Source organism: Convolutriloba macropyga, chromosome 6 (assembly GCF_964194025.1).
Source record: "Convolutriloba macropyga chromosome 6, txConMacr16.3, whole genome shotgun sequence".
NCBI lineage: Eukaryota > Metazoa > Xenacoelomorpha > Acoela > Convolutidae > Convolutriloba > Convolutriloba macropyga.
The window spans coordinates 12199861-12216288 of record NC_134473.1 but is presented as its reverse complement, the minus strand read 5'-3'; the positions used below and the strand labels follow the sequence as shown (position 1 = coordinate 12216288).

Here is a 16428-nt window from a genome sequence, read left to right as displayed (position 1 = left end):
AAATGGTTCATAGTTAGTTACTTCTACCCGCTTTGTTTCATGAAGTAGGCTATAGCGTATCTGTCCCATAGTTACCTTGGTTCCTTTGTTCTGTCACTCTTATCTTGTTTGCGATTCGCATTTTTCTCTGTTTTCTTTAAACCGTAAAGTGTCGACTTAGTGTCTTAGTGGTCGTCTCGATTGATTGTTTTCCTCCGTTGCTATTGGTTAATTGCTTAATTAAATTTGTTTTTCAAAACTTTCCAAGTTGGAAGTTAAGTTTTAACTTTAATTTATTGTTGCTGTCTTGTCTGAACTGATATCTAAACAATGGTAGGGCTCAGAATTTGATTTAATGCAAAATTTTCTCGACACAAAAACTATAATCAGAAGGATATGAGACATTTTGTCTAATTTATATAATTTGAAGGTATAACAATTTTGATGTACAAAGTGTTTTCTGACTTTTCCACAAAGGATATTTTGCAGGAAGATTTTTCCAACAAAATTCCTGTTAGTCCTCACACGATCAATGTTTTATTGATGCATACAAATTGAACCATATATTTTAAGTTTTTCTTACGCAGGATGATGAAAAACTCTGTTGGCAAGAGCGAACGCAAAGATGCCGACTTTTCTATGTTGACATTTTATTGGTCCTTCCAAATGTTTGTGGAGGGGTGGGTGGGACTATAATTTCGTTATGAGTACTGCTGAGATTTACCCGTGAAATTTAGATTAGTACCTTAAATGAGGTTTTTCGATATACGCTGGTGAATAATCTTGGCAGAAAGCATCCTTATAGCACCATCCATGGGGCACATTATGCACTATGGTACTTACCGATTATACAGATGCGACTTGATGACAAATCGCATAAAATAGCTCTAGATTTACGCTTTTTGGGCTAATGCGAATATATTCCATCTGGTGCCATCAATAACGTTATTTGAAGTAAGAATTTGTATTCACCACAAACTAAGTTTCTGAAGGGAAGTTTTCCGGTAATCAAACATTGATAATTCTCAGCCTTGTTGGTCTTGAAAAAAATTTAAGATTTAACGGTTTTTTGCTCTAAATCTCCAAAACTGTTTAAAAATATTTTTTTTTGTTCCCCTTCGTTTTTTTTCGACCCATTCAGGCAGCGTGCGTTAGCTTATTGCTGTTTTATAGTATATTTTGACGTAATGTTTTATCTCAGATTTTAATTCGAAAAAGCCGAAACATTTAGCACCTTCTAAGAAAACCCATAAAAAATTCTGAAATCGATTTAAAGGATTCTAATTGGTACAGGTAGTTACTCAGCTCACTAACCATGCTAGCTGAGACAGTGTTTTTTGTGTTATATTTTGTTTATGCCCCCTTATGTGCGTGTTTGAGCGTCGTCATTTTTTACGTTTTGGAATGCTTTTTATAGCAATGTTGGTCCTGCAAGAGCGTTGATTTTCTGTCTGGAAATGTTCTGGAGCTACGAATGCCTGGTAAGAGTCTTACAAAGTCGACGGTTATCTTGAAAGAGTCTCTTGAGAACAACGTTTATCTGCTAAGAGTCTTTCAAGGTTAACGGTCATCTGGTAAGTGTCTTGTAAGGGCCCTTACAAGATGGTGCATAATCTAGAGTCTTGCAAGACCTCAGCAGATAGCCGTCCCAATTTGACTAGGGTACCAAAATAGGGGAGATCTAGTTTGTTTGTGCTACCTAGCTTAGTGGGTGCATATCATTTCGTGCACAATCAACCGGGAGGATGAGCTGGGGGAAGGCGGTTCGAGTTATCATTTTAGAGAACATGTAAACTGCTGTGGAGGAAGTGCGATTTACCGTTCAAAAGCAGTGCTTGAGATAATTGTATTTTAAATTTTAAATGGTTCATAGTTAGTTACTTCTACCGCTTTGTTTCATGAAATAGGCTATAGCGTATCTGTCCCATAGTTACCTTGGTTGCTTTGTTCTGTCACTATTATCTTGTTTGCGATTCGCATTTTTTCTCTTTGTTTATTTTTAAACCGTTAAGCGTCGACTGAGCTTGTGTCTTAATGGTCGTCTCATTTGATTGTGTTCCTCCGTTGCTATTGGTTAATTGCTTAATTAATTTTGTTTTTCAAAACTTTCCAAGTTGGAAGTTAAGTTTTAAGTTGAGTTTATCGTCGCTGTCTCGTCTGAACTGATATCTAAACAATGGTAGGGCTCAGAATTTGTTATAATGCAAAATTTTCTCGACACAAAAACTATAATCAGAAGGATATGAGACATTTTGACTAGTTTATATAACTTTGAAGGTGTAACAATTTTGATGTACAAAGTGTTTTCTGACCTTTCCACAAAAGATATTTTGCAAGACGATTTTTCCAACAAATTCTTATTAGTCCTCACACGATCAAGGTGTTTTATTAATGCATACAAATTGAACCATATAATTTAAGTTATTTTTCTTATGCAGGGTGATGAAAAACTCTGTTGGCAAGAGCGGACGCAAAGATCCCGACTTTTCTATGATGAAAATTTTCTGGGTCCTTCCCATTGCTTGGGGGGGGGGGGGGGGGTTGGGACTATAATTTCATTGAGTCCTGCTGAGATTTACCCGTGAAATTTAGAATAGTACCTTAAATGAGGTATTTCGATACACGCAGGTGATTAATCTTGGTAGAAAGCATCCTTATAGCACCATCCATGGGGCACATTAGCACCCCGAAGCACTTGGTATCTTTCTCCTTCGCTAAGTGACCTCAAATAGTCCCAGTTGTTTGCAACAAACACTCTTCCCGCAAAGTCTGCTCGAAAGTGTTGTTCCTCCTCTGCAGCATTCTGGTACCTTTGAGGGCTGAATGTTGCATTTTGATCAGAATTGTACATATCGTCCACGTCTCTGTGTAGCAACTAAAGTTTATCTCTGACAAAACCGAGTAGAAAATACGGACAGTCAACATTATAATCCCTTTCCTTCTTAAGTATCGTGGCACGTGGGATTTTAGGCGAAAATTTGATTCAGGTGCGAAACTCCACGCAAACACTTCCAAGATCTTGAAAAGCTCCACAACCAGACTTGCCAAATCTTGTCAAGATCTGGCTAACAATGTTGATTTGTGCAAGAACTTGGTAACGCTTCTGGGTTCCTAAGATCTGAGAACAGATGCAATGGGAATCCAAGTTTTTACATTAGGACCACAAACAGCCTTCAAAAGAACCCTTATTGTGGGTCTGAAACAAAAGGAAAAACAAAGACGTTTCTGCCCAACAGCCAATAATAATTTTTCATTGTTTTGACTGCACTTTGAGTGTGATTTGTACGATATAAAAAATGAAAAAACTAAGATGGCTTGGAAAACAGAGTAAGATCTTTCCAAGATGTCGAAAATCGTTGCGTGGTTCTCGGGCAGTCCATGATTATGCTTGGTATTGGAAAAGGTGTTTTGGAAATCCAAGATCTAACGTGGACTAGGCTTGAATGATGTGGGTTGTAGTACTGGGAAACGAAAGAAAAGTTTGTAGAGATTAGGAAAACTATTTTCAACTTAGTTTTGTGAAATAGGTGAAGACCAAATTAAACAATTGAAGAGCAACATTGGAATGTTCACTTGACAACAAATAGTCAAACGTACTTAACATGTCTACTCATGAAAGCGAGTTAAACCATAGTTGTAAAATTTAATATTTTCCACAAATTTTGCGTTATTTCAATCCGCCACCCTCGATAGCCAATTTACGCCCCCCATTGCCATAAATTTTTGCAAAGCAACAGGGAATTGTATAGAATTATGTATGAAATACGTTTATAATGTTCGCTAAATGTATAGAAAAGGTAAAAAAACATAGTATTCATTGCTTTAAATGAAATTTTAAAGATCTTATGAGCAAAATATCGAAAATCGACGAATTGGTTTGAACTGAGTTGTCAAACATGCCGAAAATAAACATCAATAACTCCCTGTAAAAAAACGAAAAACATAACCAACTAACGTCGGGCGAATTGCTATCAAACGACCGGCGAGCGGTTGGCTTCGTCAGTAGCTAGGCACGGGGGGGGGGGGTGCACCATGGGCTGATGGGGACAAAAATGGGTTGGGGGCAACAGCGCGGTGGGGGGTGGAGGCAATAGTGGGGCAATAGTGGAGGCAACCTCTAAGAACCGCCCTTCACACAATAAGTATAAGTCTCCAAAACAGTTTGAGCTGAAACAGCTGAAAGGCTCTAAGAGCACATAATGCCCGCTGGGCGCTACCTGTTTAGCCCGTTTTTGAGGACGAAAAGTCAAAAGTCTTAACCCGTCTCAACTCTCTACGATGAACATATCGATCGATCAAAATTGACTGTACAAAAAACCAGTATATAGTTCCTCCCCCACAAGTGGGTCGGAAAAACTATGTTGAGACTTATCTTTGAGACCTGAACTATGGTGAAACCAATATAAATCTAGCTATCGCTTAGCAGCTTTTAATCAATGATCAATCCGATGTAGAGCTTAATTATAGAATATTTGGAATTCGAAGTCTACTTTTACTGGTGTTTCATAATGTACGTCAGAATTCCGAAATAACTTTAGCAAGCTTTGCCAGTTTCAGAATCCGACACTGTATACGAGAAATTCCCGAATTCGAAAATCTGCTACAGCAGAGACCTGGCACCTTAAAAATTGCACGTGATTGTGAGAAAAGATGATCAAAGTTGTGAAGTCTTTCCCATTATAGTCCCCCATGAAATTATAGCCCGCGTCCACCCATTATGGTATATTTACAAAAATGGTTGGAGGGGGAGGGGCTTATGACCAATAAGCCGAGGGAGGGGATATAATCGGTAAGACCTGAAATTAAATTGCTAAGTTGCTACACCTGTACAACTGGGAAACATTGTTTGCACCGGGCGATTTCGGTGATGTTCTGTATAAGTCATACGATGGGAAGTATTTGAAAGGGCTGCTTCCTTCTGATGAATCGCTAGAGGAGCCTGATCGAATTGAAAAGTTATCAACCTGAGAATCGATCATAGCTCGATTAACTCTGGCACCACCGCCAGGTATCGGCATTGGTTGATGACCTCCAGACTCATTTGTGCCAGCACTTAGAGTCGATGCTAGGCTAACAGTATCATCTGATCCGGTAGGTGAACCGAAGTTGGTGTATGGGCTTGGTTCAGTGTCATAAATTCCATAAAATCCACCTTGAATTCCACCTCGGATTCCACCTCGTACTCCACTTTGGACTCCACTGTGGATTCCTGGGGTTCTGTACCCTGGTGATGGTTGGGGTGGCGGTGGATTATAAGCTGCTCTGCGTTGGTCACCAAAATGCTGCCTATGAGATGTCTGTCTTGGATCACCTGGAGAAACAAGTCTGTTAAGATAAAGAAAATGGATCTCGAAAGTGATGGCAACAATAATATGCTGTTAATACAAAGAAAGCTAATAAAATAGCCAATTTTTGAGTACTTTTTTAAAAAAGAAGTTGGACTGGCGCTGAAAATGATTCTCAAAAACAGACATTTTACAATGTCGTTTTTCAATTGAGCGTTCTCTTTCGTCGACGCGTGATATTGTTAGTTGATTTATTTAAGTACAAACAAATTAGTGGAGAAGATATAAATCTTCAAGTATGGTTACATTTTCCAATTTTACGTGTTTGGAGTCCAAAAAGTGTACGTAAGCTTCACACAACGCTGTCTAGGTGAAAGCCGAACAATTGCCCTTCACAGTTTTTAAGGTTTTATAGGAAGCTAAAAAGCACAATTCCATTATGTTGTGCTAAAGCAGTTTCCAGTTATTTCTTCTAACACTACTGTCTCAAACCAATTGCCAGCTGCAGACGTCACATTTAAAATCCTGGTTTCAGTTTATTCGCTTCAACGCACCAGTGATAATCTACCATTCAACTAGAGGACATTAGTGGATCACCAGCGGTTCAACCACAATCACGAGCGTTTAAAATTCACCAGAGGAGTTACTTTGAGACTCTACTCGGACATTAGTGGGACAATAGTCGTGTGTCTGAAGAGGTTCTTCAGAAGTTTTCTGATTCGCCTCAAGTTGCGCCATAAGTGTTTCGAAACTTTGTTGATCAAAGTATTAGAAAAGTTATTAATAATTTGTTCATTGCTCAATTTTCCCTCCACAGCTCAAATAGTCCTTACAACAAAATTAATGCAACATGTGTTGCAGACTGCTATATTCTGAATCCAAAACGCGACAGGATTGTTGAAATAGGTTTAGCCACATTTGACAATTATTACAAAGCGAGAAAAATTAGAGACAATAAATGTATTGATGAATTTTGAATTCCCGTTATCACCCCCCGCCTACTGGTGTTATAACGTATAGCCCTCAATAATAGTAAATATACTATTATGGAGACTGTAGTTTTGTATAGGAGGACCTATAGTGCGAAAGACGAAGAACTTTTACGGAAAAAAAATTTGGTCTATTCTGTTTTGTCCCAATGACGTGACGCTACACTAAAGTTGTTGCTCTTATAGATTCACCACCACACGGACAGAGGATTTAAATTCAAGTTTCCTTTGGTTGCCTAGACTCCCGTGCCATGGTATTTCAGCGCTGATGAAGACAGTATCAATAACAACCAGTACTGAACAATTAATCAATCAGTTGAAAGTCTAAGTTCAGAAGATCCAGGGCGTACACAGACTGCCCTATGTCTGGTCAGTATTCATACCAATGCGCCTTCCGACTGCAATATATCTGGTCAGTGCTTTCTGCAGTATAACGGTTTTCATAGCAATCCGCCTTCCGACTGCGATATATCAGTTCAGTGATTTCTGCAGTATAACCACTTTTCAGAACTTAATGTTCATAGCTATTACAGACTTTAAAAAGTTTATAATTCGAGAGTTTCAAAATGGCTGCCCCTCATAACCATGTACCATGTCAAACGATCAAACAGTATTAGTTGTGTTCGCTTTTGTAATTCATACTACCAATACTACTACTATTAATATAGGTGGCGGAGGTGGAGTTGGAGGTAGAGGTGGATATTGGAGTGGAGATGGAACTAAAAGTGGATATTGGGGCGGAGGTGGAGGTCTATGTGGGTGTCAGAATTAGCTGTGATGTCCGAATAGAGCGCTCAATGGTCTTCGTAAGTTTTGTTTATAAGAAATTGATTGAATGTTGTTTCCTAAAAGTTGTTTCCGATTTTTTCATCGAGTTTTATTGTGTGTTGATCGTGCCGATGGCATCTTAAATAAACATTGTAGTGTCTGTGGAGGAATCAGTGGTCAAGTGTAACGAACCCGTAATGCTAGCCGTCGCGCACTTTGAAACATCTTGAGTGCTTAGGGTTGGTCTAATCATGGCCAGGGCGATGATCAGGGGGATCATGGCAGGTGGTAAGCAAAAACCCAAAATGTTCGCATCATTCTTCGTTCTTAAGACGCTCACGTTAATTGCATAAGACATGTACTTGAAACAGAATGCCGCCATATTTGCTGAATTATTTGCGGGAAAAGGTGCGTAGCAAATAGGATTTGCGCAATTAACGTATATAATTTGAAGCCGTACATGATTCATAAAGCCGTGCATCCTACACAGAATAAGATTCGTGTATAAATCATGATGTACAGAACGAGAGCCGTGAATAGAGCATGATATACAGAGCAAGTGCCGTGTATAAAACATGATGCACAGAAATTAATTGACTCAAATTACTTGATGAACAATTTAAAAGCATAAATGTGGGAAAAATAACAGCATTACAGGATATATTATGCCATAGACAAAACACTTGACAGACAAAAAGTTATAATGAAGAAACTATGGCTCAGTTTTGATTGTGAATGCGAGGTAGGTCCGGGTTGCAAGACCTCTAGAGCAATTAAATAAAAATTTAACAACAATTTGGCTCTGATCAAATGAGGTCTTTTCAATTATAGTCCACCGCTTAGTGGTCATAAATAAAATAGGCCCCACTCATGTTAATAACACTATAATGCAGGCTTTTTGACTCTTATGGTATTGACGCATCTAACTATAATATTTTTTAAAATTAAAATTTTTTTTGGTCTAGCCACGCCTAAAAAAATTGTTGATTTAGGCTCAATTTAGACAGAGTTTTCCAGTCCACATTGAATTTGGTTTCAACAGGATTTTGATCCAAACGAATTAGTTCCCTGTTTTAAAAAAACAGGATTTTTCGATTACCAGAGATAAAATTGTCCCGAATATTTATTTTTTTCCCAAAGAGATGAAATATTCCTGTTTTAGATTACAATTCCGCAGTTTCGATGCCAAAAAATGCAGATAGCTTAATAGTACTAATTCACTCGGTACCTTGCAAAACTTTTTGGAGCACCTGAAAAATGGATTTTGCAATCGGATCTGTTCTGTTTCGGCCCCGCAATGTTTGTATGACCCAGAGTTACAAATTGTATGTTGTTATATAGCACGTTACTATGTTAGCAAGTAGCACGTGCGCCTGGGGATCATAAAAGATATATGCTCACTAAGTTGGGCGTGGGGCAGAATAGATCCTTGCAACCTTTTATAACAAGATTTGTTCTGCCCGGTAAGTAAAAAATCAGAATGAATGAATACACATAACAGGTGTTCAGATTTTATGGTGTATCAAATGCTCGATTGCTTATTTTTCAAACTTCACAACATAGCACGTTCAATATAAGCGTAAAAGAGCCCCGCCGAGCTGAGTGTTCAGATAACCTATAGCCCAGCTCCTCAATAATAGTAGTAATACCCTAATGGGGGGCTATAATTTAATGGGGACTATAATGGGAAAAAGACCCAATAGTTGAAATCATTTTAGAACAAGCGCCTTTTGTGTTCTGAGCATATTTACGTGATTTTGCAGTAGTCACTTCGAATTTCTGACTTCATATCTCAAATCACTTCGTGGTTTTCGATAAAGAACGTTAGAAGTTCTGTGACTTCAAGCTGAGTCACTTAAACGTTACTTTTGATGCCATGTAGGGATAAACATGAGCTCTGTGGCTGAGGTTCGAGGTTTTCGGTCCTTCTACGTCTAAGCCTGTTGACTTCTAATAATCTCTTCGTGAAAGAACTCGAAACCAGACATTGCCAAAAAAGGCTTCAAAATCATATACACCATATCCCGTTTCGGCTGAGCACCCAAAAATTCAAAACCAGGGAGCACTCTTCTGCCATTATGAGCGTGTGTCGAAAGCAGCTGGCGCGTTGGGGTGCCGACTTCAATTCAATGCGGAAAGGGCCTAAATTTTGCTAAAATGGTTTCAACAACGCAATTAAAAGACTTAAAATAAAAATAATTTGATATAAAAATAAATTTGAAAAGTAGTTATGTTCTGCTCTTAGAACGTTTCACAAAACTTTAATCTTTTTAATGCTTCGTTTTGCCGCTCAATTTGACGGTTTAAGGTTATGACAGGAATTTCTAAATCGGGCATCGCTTTATCGTACGCGAAGTTTGTAAGTATGATTCAAACGCACAAATGTAATAACATAGGAAAAATGAAATCTGGTATTAAAAATGACAAAAAAAACTTATTCAAAAATTCGATCGCGGTATACGCCCTTACTGGCGTGACACCATTTTTCCCGGGTTGCGATTTGTTTCTTTATTTCAAGAAGAAATCTTGCAACAGGCAACAGAAGGGGCGTTTCAAGCTTCCTTGATATTTTTATCTTGCTATTTTGGCTTAGTAACAGCAATCTGAAGAGAAATAGGATCTATTCTGTTTCGCCCCCCCCCCTCAGTGTTTTTAATGACCCCCAATTACAAATTTTGTTGTTATATAGCACGTTACTATGTAAGAAAATAGCACGTACGCCTGGGAAAAATAGCACGTAAAAATTTATGATCACTAAGATGGGGGGGGGGGGGGGGGGGCGAAGCAGAATAGATCCGAGAAATATTACCCTTCTGTTGCCCGCAGCTGAAAGAAATCACTCCTAAAAATTTCATCTTGACCCCCCCCCCCCCCCCCCCCCCCCGCAACATCCCACTAAGGCAATTTTTTCTGCGCTGTTTGTACAATTGAAGCCTTCTAAGGGCTTAATAAGCCTTAGTGATACACTAGAATTTTTTTATTCGGGAACTTTCAATGTCACACTAGTGATTATATTTCAGTGGAAATGGGGTTACAAACTGGGAGAAATAAGCAAGTTGTGTAGCAGTTTATGTATAGCCAAACCGGTAAGAAGAAATATGGTTAAGGCTAGTCGAATTCAACCTGCAAAGTAGGCAGGGTAAGTCATGAGTTCAATCGACGAGCCATCCGAAGGTGATCCGGGTGACATCTGCTGGTTGTAGTTGTCTTGAAAACCTGAATTCTGTGGAATGTTGACAGGATGTGCTTGGCTATTGAACTCTTTTTCTATTCGATTACCAAAAATTATTTTGTTGATTTCTCACCCTAGTTAGTTCCCTATTTTTGATTCCTTTTAACGCGACAGGTTTGTAAAGTTTGAGTGTTTTCCCTTATAACCAACGCCCTAAAAAAACCCATACCCCCTCCAAGTGAGTTTAGTTTGCTAACGGAAATTGGGGCTGTGCTTTTTATCTACCTACTTAGTGGGGTGAGGGGAGGGGGCTAAAATGAGAAAGGCCGTAAAACTTGACCTTATCACCTTGTCCACCTTTTCTGTAATAAATTTATGACTTTCATCAGAAGGTGCTGAGATGGAAAAGAGTCCGCTTTCTTTCTCTCCTTTGGCCTCGCTCCACTGAGACCAGAGCCAGATGGGGGCACTTGGTAGTTCTGGATTTCACCCAGTCTGGTCCTCTGATCACCTGCTTGGTTACTTGGACCCGGTTGGGGGTTCCAATTATTGGTTGCACCCCCACGGTAGGGACTTCCGGGTGGATTGTAGGACATTTCAAAGACGATTAAATTAAAAATTACTTGTTTTTTGGTTTTACAGGAATATTTACGCGAGCGGAGTGATTTAGTAGAAAGCAATTACAGAAAGTTAAAAGTCACTGGTCAAAAATGAGTTTTGCCGCAGAAAGTTGAGCCAGAGAAATTGATACAATTGTGCAAAAGTTACAGAATCAAGGTCTGGAAAAATCAGGCGCTAAAAAGATAAGGTAGCAAACCATTTTCTTTCAAAGTTGTTTGGTTGAAACAATCGTGAAGCAGCGTGATAAAAGAGGTTATCGGCCGTAAATTAAGAGCACCAAATTAGCATCCCTTAATTATATGGGATAGCCTTCCTAACTAGAATTCATAGCAAAGTGTTTGGGATCTTTCCCATTATAGCCCCCCCATTATGGTAAAATTACCTTGAACGGGGGGGGGGGGCTATAGGTTATCTGACCACTAAGCTGGGGGGGGGGGGCTATAGGTTATCTGACCACTAAGCGCTGGGGGGGGGCTATAATGGGAAAGACCCGCAAAGTGTTTGGGATCTTTCCCATTATAGCCACCCTGCCTCCGAAAAAGTTTAGACCATCATTATGGTAAATTTAAAAAAAGGGGGAAGGGGGAGCAGCTGCTGTAAGGAAAATAAATTGTTCCGAAGAAATAGAGGTATGTTTTCCATATGCGCCCCCAGTACGCCATGCACCCCCCTCCCCCCTCCACGTAACAGAGCTTGTGCATTACCTATTAAATCATTGTGAAAATATGGATAGGTTGTCTGTGAGAAGCAAACAATATGCACCCAGAAATTAAGGGGGGGGGGGGGGGGGTGAGGGATGGGGTTTGCAAACGGAAAATATCCGACATACATTTCCACAGAAAGTGATACATCAGATTTAAAGTACGACAATATACTTTGGAACTGAAAATATATTAAAACAATTATATATTTAATATATAAACATAGCCGGCAGATGCCGGAAATTAGCCGCGATAGACGCTTGTGGCCTTCCATGAATTGAAGCAACCAAAGAAATAAAATAGAGATAGATAGATAGATGGCGTATAAAGCAACGTGTTATCCACAAAGCAAAGTATCATAACACAATTGTATTGGTACGATCATAGCAACTAGTGAGGTTTAGACGGCAAGGTGTTTTTGATGCTCTTGTACCAGTTTTTAGCCTGATGTCATTGACGTGCATTATTTACTTAAAATTAGGTTATACGAACTCTTTCATACATTCTGTTTATTTATCTAGTAACAGTCACTTCGAAAAACTAAGCATAGCCGACTGATTCCCGGAAAAAAGCCGCGACAGACGCTTGTGGTCATCAATGGAATTGAAACAACTAAAGAAGTAAGATAGATAGATTGACCAACAATAATTTACTAGACCAGTAAACTTTTTGGGTTAGATTCGGACTGTTATTTTTATGAGACACATACACTTACTCTCTATAAGGAAAAAGCCCTAACAGAGATTTTTCAAAATTTACATTCGAAACCAAAAACTCATGACTCTAATACACCAAAATTAGGTCACATGCGTTTGGCACTACTTATATGCACACAATTGATCTTTAACCAGTAAAAGTTCATAAAATTTAAAGTTCTTTAATTGAGTACAGAAGTCAGTTTTTATTGGAGTAAGTCACGCAAATGATCTAAAAGCAGAAAAAAATGTCGTCACCTTTACAAATTTAAATTGCAGAGCAGTAGAAGTCACTGAAATTGAAAAAGTCAATGGTCACAAGAATCATCGATGGAGACAACAAATTAAAAAAAACGTAGCAGGACAAGTCCTGAAATACAAATCAAAGAATTGAATGAAAAAATTAGGGTACTCTACCTGACCAACAGATCAATATAACAATTCCAGCCAAAACACACAATTTATCCCGAAAAATTAGAAACAAACAATCAAACAAACTAAACAAAAATACACTCATTGCTAAAACTCGAAGATTTTAACCCTAAAGCAAAGTTTAATCCCTTTAACTATACCTATTTCAAATATATGTTAATAACCAATGTTTATTCTCAAAATCGGCCCAGTAATAAATTTGCAAGAAGAATCTGTGCTTGAAGATAAGTTAACTCGAAAATGACCCAACCTTTTTTTAAAAAAGGAAATGAATCGCAAATTTTAATGAAAGGTTGCTTAAACTCATAATGTTAATATCTTCAGAATCATTTCGGTGTCACTTGAGGCTATCCAGTAGCCCACTTGCAAGACTTACAACACAATATTTCGCTCAAAGATCGATAGCCAATAACTTCTGGAAAAAATTTTAAAAAATCGATTTTCGTTTAAACAATTGAAACCATTTAAACCTTGAAAACCATTCAATTGCCCCCTAGCAACTATTTAAAAACATACTATCAAACCCTGGATGAGGTTACCTGGCCATTGAGCTAAGAAACACTGAAGAAAAGACAAATGTTTTGAAATAACTTGAAAAAAATTGCAATAACTTTGGGAAACCTTAAATTGTAGACTTAGTAAAAAAAATGCTTAAATTCGAGACAATAGAATGTTGAAAACCAATCCATTGTTACTAAAAACTATGCAGTGCTCCATTATAAAGCCTTACAGGAGATTCCCTGGACTCTGAAGGTTGAAAATATGAAAAAATATCAAAAAACTTAAAAAAAGCAGAAATTAGTATCATTTTGCGTGTTTGTGTTTTGCAGTACCAAAACATATAGCACATAAAATGGTCATAACATTTTTTTTGTTCGAAACAAAAATCTGGGATACAATTCCTGAGATACAATTCAAAGAATTGATTGAAAAAATTAAATGTGCTCTATTTGATTAGCAGATCAACTGAACAATGCGAGCCAAAACTCAAACAAAATCATCAAAAAAATGTAGAAACTTAAATAATGAACCAAACTAAACAAAAATATACTCATTGCTAAAACTCTCAAGGTTTTACCCCTAAGATAAAAGTGGATCCCTTTAAATATACCTATTTACAAAATATTTTCAAAACCAATTTTGCTTCTGAAACGTTCCAGCATTATATCTGCAAGACCTGAATGAAATTCATTGGCCCTTGAAGATCGATTAACTTGAAAATGACCGACAAACTTTAAAAAAAATGAAATCAATTGCAAATTTTAAAGAAATGTTACCGAAAATTGTGATAGTAATGTATTCGGAACCATTTATGTGTATCTAGAGGCTTTTCAGTAACCCAATTCCAAGCCTTAAAAATTCACTGGTTCAAAGATCGATAGGCAATAGTTTTTAGAAATAATTTCAGATTTTAAAAAATAGAAATTCGTTCTGTTGAAAATATTGAATGCCATTTAATTTCCCCCAGGCAAGTATTTTATAACATTTTATCAAACCTTGGATGAGGTTTCCTGGTTACTGAGACAAGAAAAATGAAAAAAAGACACATGTTTCGGAAAAATTTGAAAAAAATTTGCAAATTCTACCAAAAAAAATTCTAAAATTCGAACGGTTAATTTTTTGAAAAACAAATCCATTGAAACCAACAATAATAATGCAGTAATTTTTTAATCAGATCGTGGAATAGGTTTTCTGGCTCTTGAGAATGCAAAAAAAATTTAAAATCGACAATAAACTTTGGAATACCTTAAAAAAAATGCAGATTTTATCAAAAAAATACCAAAATTTGAGACATTAAAATGTTGAAAATCAATCCATTATTACTAGAAACTATTCAATAGCCTATTATCAAACGTTAAGGGAGATTCCATGGCCCCTGAAGCAGGAAAAACTCGAAAAATGACAAAAATTTTCAAAAAACTGGAAAAAATAGCAAATATTAGTATCATTTTGCGTGTTTGTGTTCGTAGTATCAAAACACATAGCTCATAAAATGGTCAAAAGAAGTAATTTTGTCTTGGAAAAGGCCTTCATCAATTTTTAAAAACTTCAACCTAAGATTATTCAAACAAAAAACTCAAAAACTCACAAAAAACATGAAAAACTGAACAATTTTGAGCCTAGAAATTCCTCATTCTGACCTCTTAAAATGACCTCTTAACCTTGAATTGAGGCCATCCCAGCAGCTGCACCACTCTAAGCACTTGATGGACTACTAAAGCCCACTTTGGGGCTCTAATGAAACTTAATGCCCGCCGGGCTTTACCTGTTTATCCCGTTTTGAAAGATCAAAGTCACTGAAAAATGTGAGAACACAACTTGAAAAAATTACAGCGCCCCAATACAATTCAAGTTCTTTGAATTGTAAGAAACCACGGTGTCCCCTCTAATAGTCGCTATCGATTCACGGTTTTTAAAAATTAATCACCTATCTGTTGCATAACTTACAGATGAAAAAACACTTAACTCCCAATTAACACTGAAAAAAACTGCTTCGTCATCAGAGTAGGGTTTTATCAAACACTTTTGTTACCACTGTGACTATAGAAACAGTGGCAAATATGCATAAGCATTTTCGCCTGAACAGTTTGAAAGTATGGCCCTGTTCAGGTAAAGCATACCTGACTGTTTTTCCACGACATTTTTTAGCTGCGCACCGTTTAGGTATGTAAGCTGCCATTTTCTTAATGGATAAACTATGAAGCAGAAATGTCTACAAATAATGGCGTATTTCCATTTATAGCCCACCATGAAGTTATAGAATCACATTATGGTATAATTACCATGATTGAGGGGTGGGCTATAGGTTATCTGACCACTAAACTGGGGGGGGGGGGGGGGGGGGCTACAAAGGGAGTATAGTAGTATACACATTTTTTAAAGCTAGGTTATAGATAATTATCACGAAGCCCACATAACTTAGCGGTTACGACTTGCTACATGAATAATATGTTAAGAGTAGACACAAAGAAATTCAAATCGCATATAGAGCAAACCTTTTTGGCGTGATTTGAGCCCGACATAATATTTTTTATGCACAAAATTCTACTCAAAGGTTAAGGTGTGCCATAAACAGAGAACAGGGGTCATCCAGAAAAAAAACGGAACGTCTCTAGACTGATTGAGCGGTGATTTTTTCTGCCACCAACATGCTGAGTGCACAAACGGAAAAGGGCAGAATATTCTAATACCACAGGTAATAACACAGTCTTTTTTTCTGATGTGTTTTTTAGGATAATCAAGCTATGACGGTATGGGCCCTGCTTCAAATTAAGAGACCATTGAAATTGGTGTCTAAAATAATACTGAGATTCTTGAAGCATTTTGAGAGCGATGAGAAAAATTTTACAATAACGGACTGGACAATTTCTTTCAAAGCATCTTATTTCAGGTTGAAGTTATTTTTGCCAAATTTGACTGATTTTAAGACAAAACAGGAAATCCTCGGTTCAATTCAAGACTGCAAATTGCGTTCTGGCTATTAGAGCTAGCAAGAATTTTTCAATGAAAATTAAATTTGCTCAGGAAAGTTTTTCTTATAAATTGATCGTCTCCAGAGTTTCATATAACTGAATCTTTTGCAACGCTGGAAAAATTGTCTTTGAATAATAGATGAAAAAGTAAAGTTTGTATGACGACGTTTGTATGTCTAGTTTTGTAAAACTAGACGAAAAAGAAATATGCCACTATAGCCCCCCTTACCTTAAAAATGACATAACGGGGCTATCACTTTGAGAGAGGGCTAGCATGGGAAGGCGTGAAAAATCTGGTTTTAAAAAGATTCTT

General features: G+C 37.5%; 1 protein-coding gene across 2 annotated transcripts; it reads right to left on the bottom strand.

Annotated features, from left to right (window-relative positions):
• Positions 1–1814: 1814 nt before the first annotated feature.
• LOC142340780 (uncharacterized) lies at positions 1815–10927 on the bottom strand. 2 transcript variants are annotated; one of them, XR_012759083.1, is made up of 5 exons: positions 10614–10927; positions 10145–10272; positions 4804–5290; positions 2580–2854; positions 1815–2148 (listed from the first exon to the last, which is right to left on the bottom strand). XR_012759083.1 is itself a non-coding variant. In XM_075391487.1 (5 exons), exons 1-4 carry the CDS (start codon positions 10787–10789, stop codon positions 2612–2614), a joined length of 1023 nt encoding a protein of 340 aa, XP_075247602.1. In that variant the 5' UTR covers positions 10790–10924; the 3' UTR covers positions 1815–2148; positions 2580–2611. The 2 variants fall into 2 exon arrangements, 1 of the variants encoding a protein (XP_075247602.1); XM_075391487.1 differs by having other exon boundaries at positions 2580–2843; positions 10614–10924.
• Between the last annotated feature and the right edge of the window lie 5501 nt (positions 10928–16428).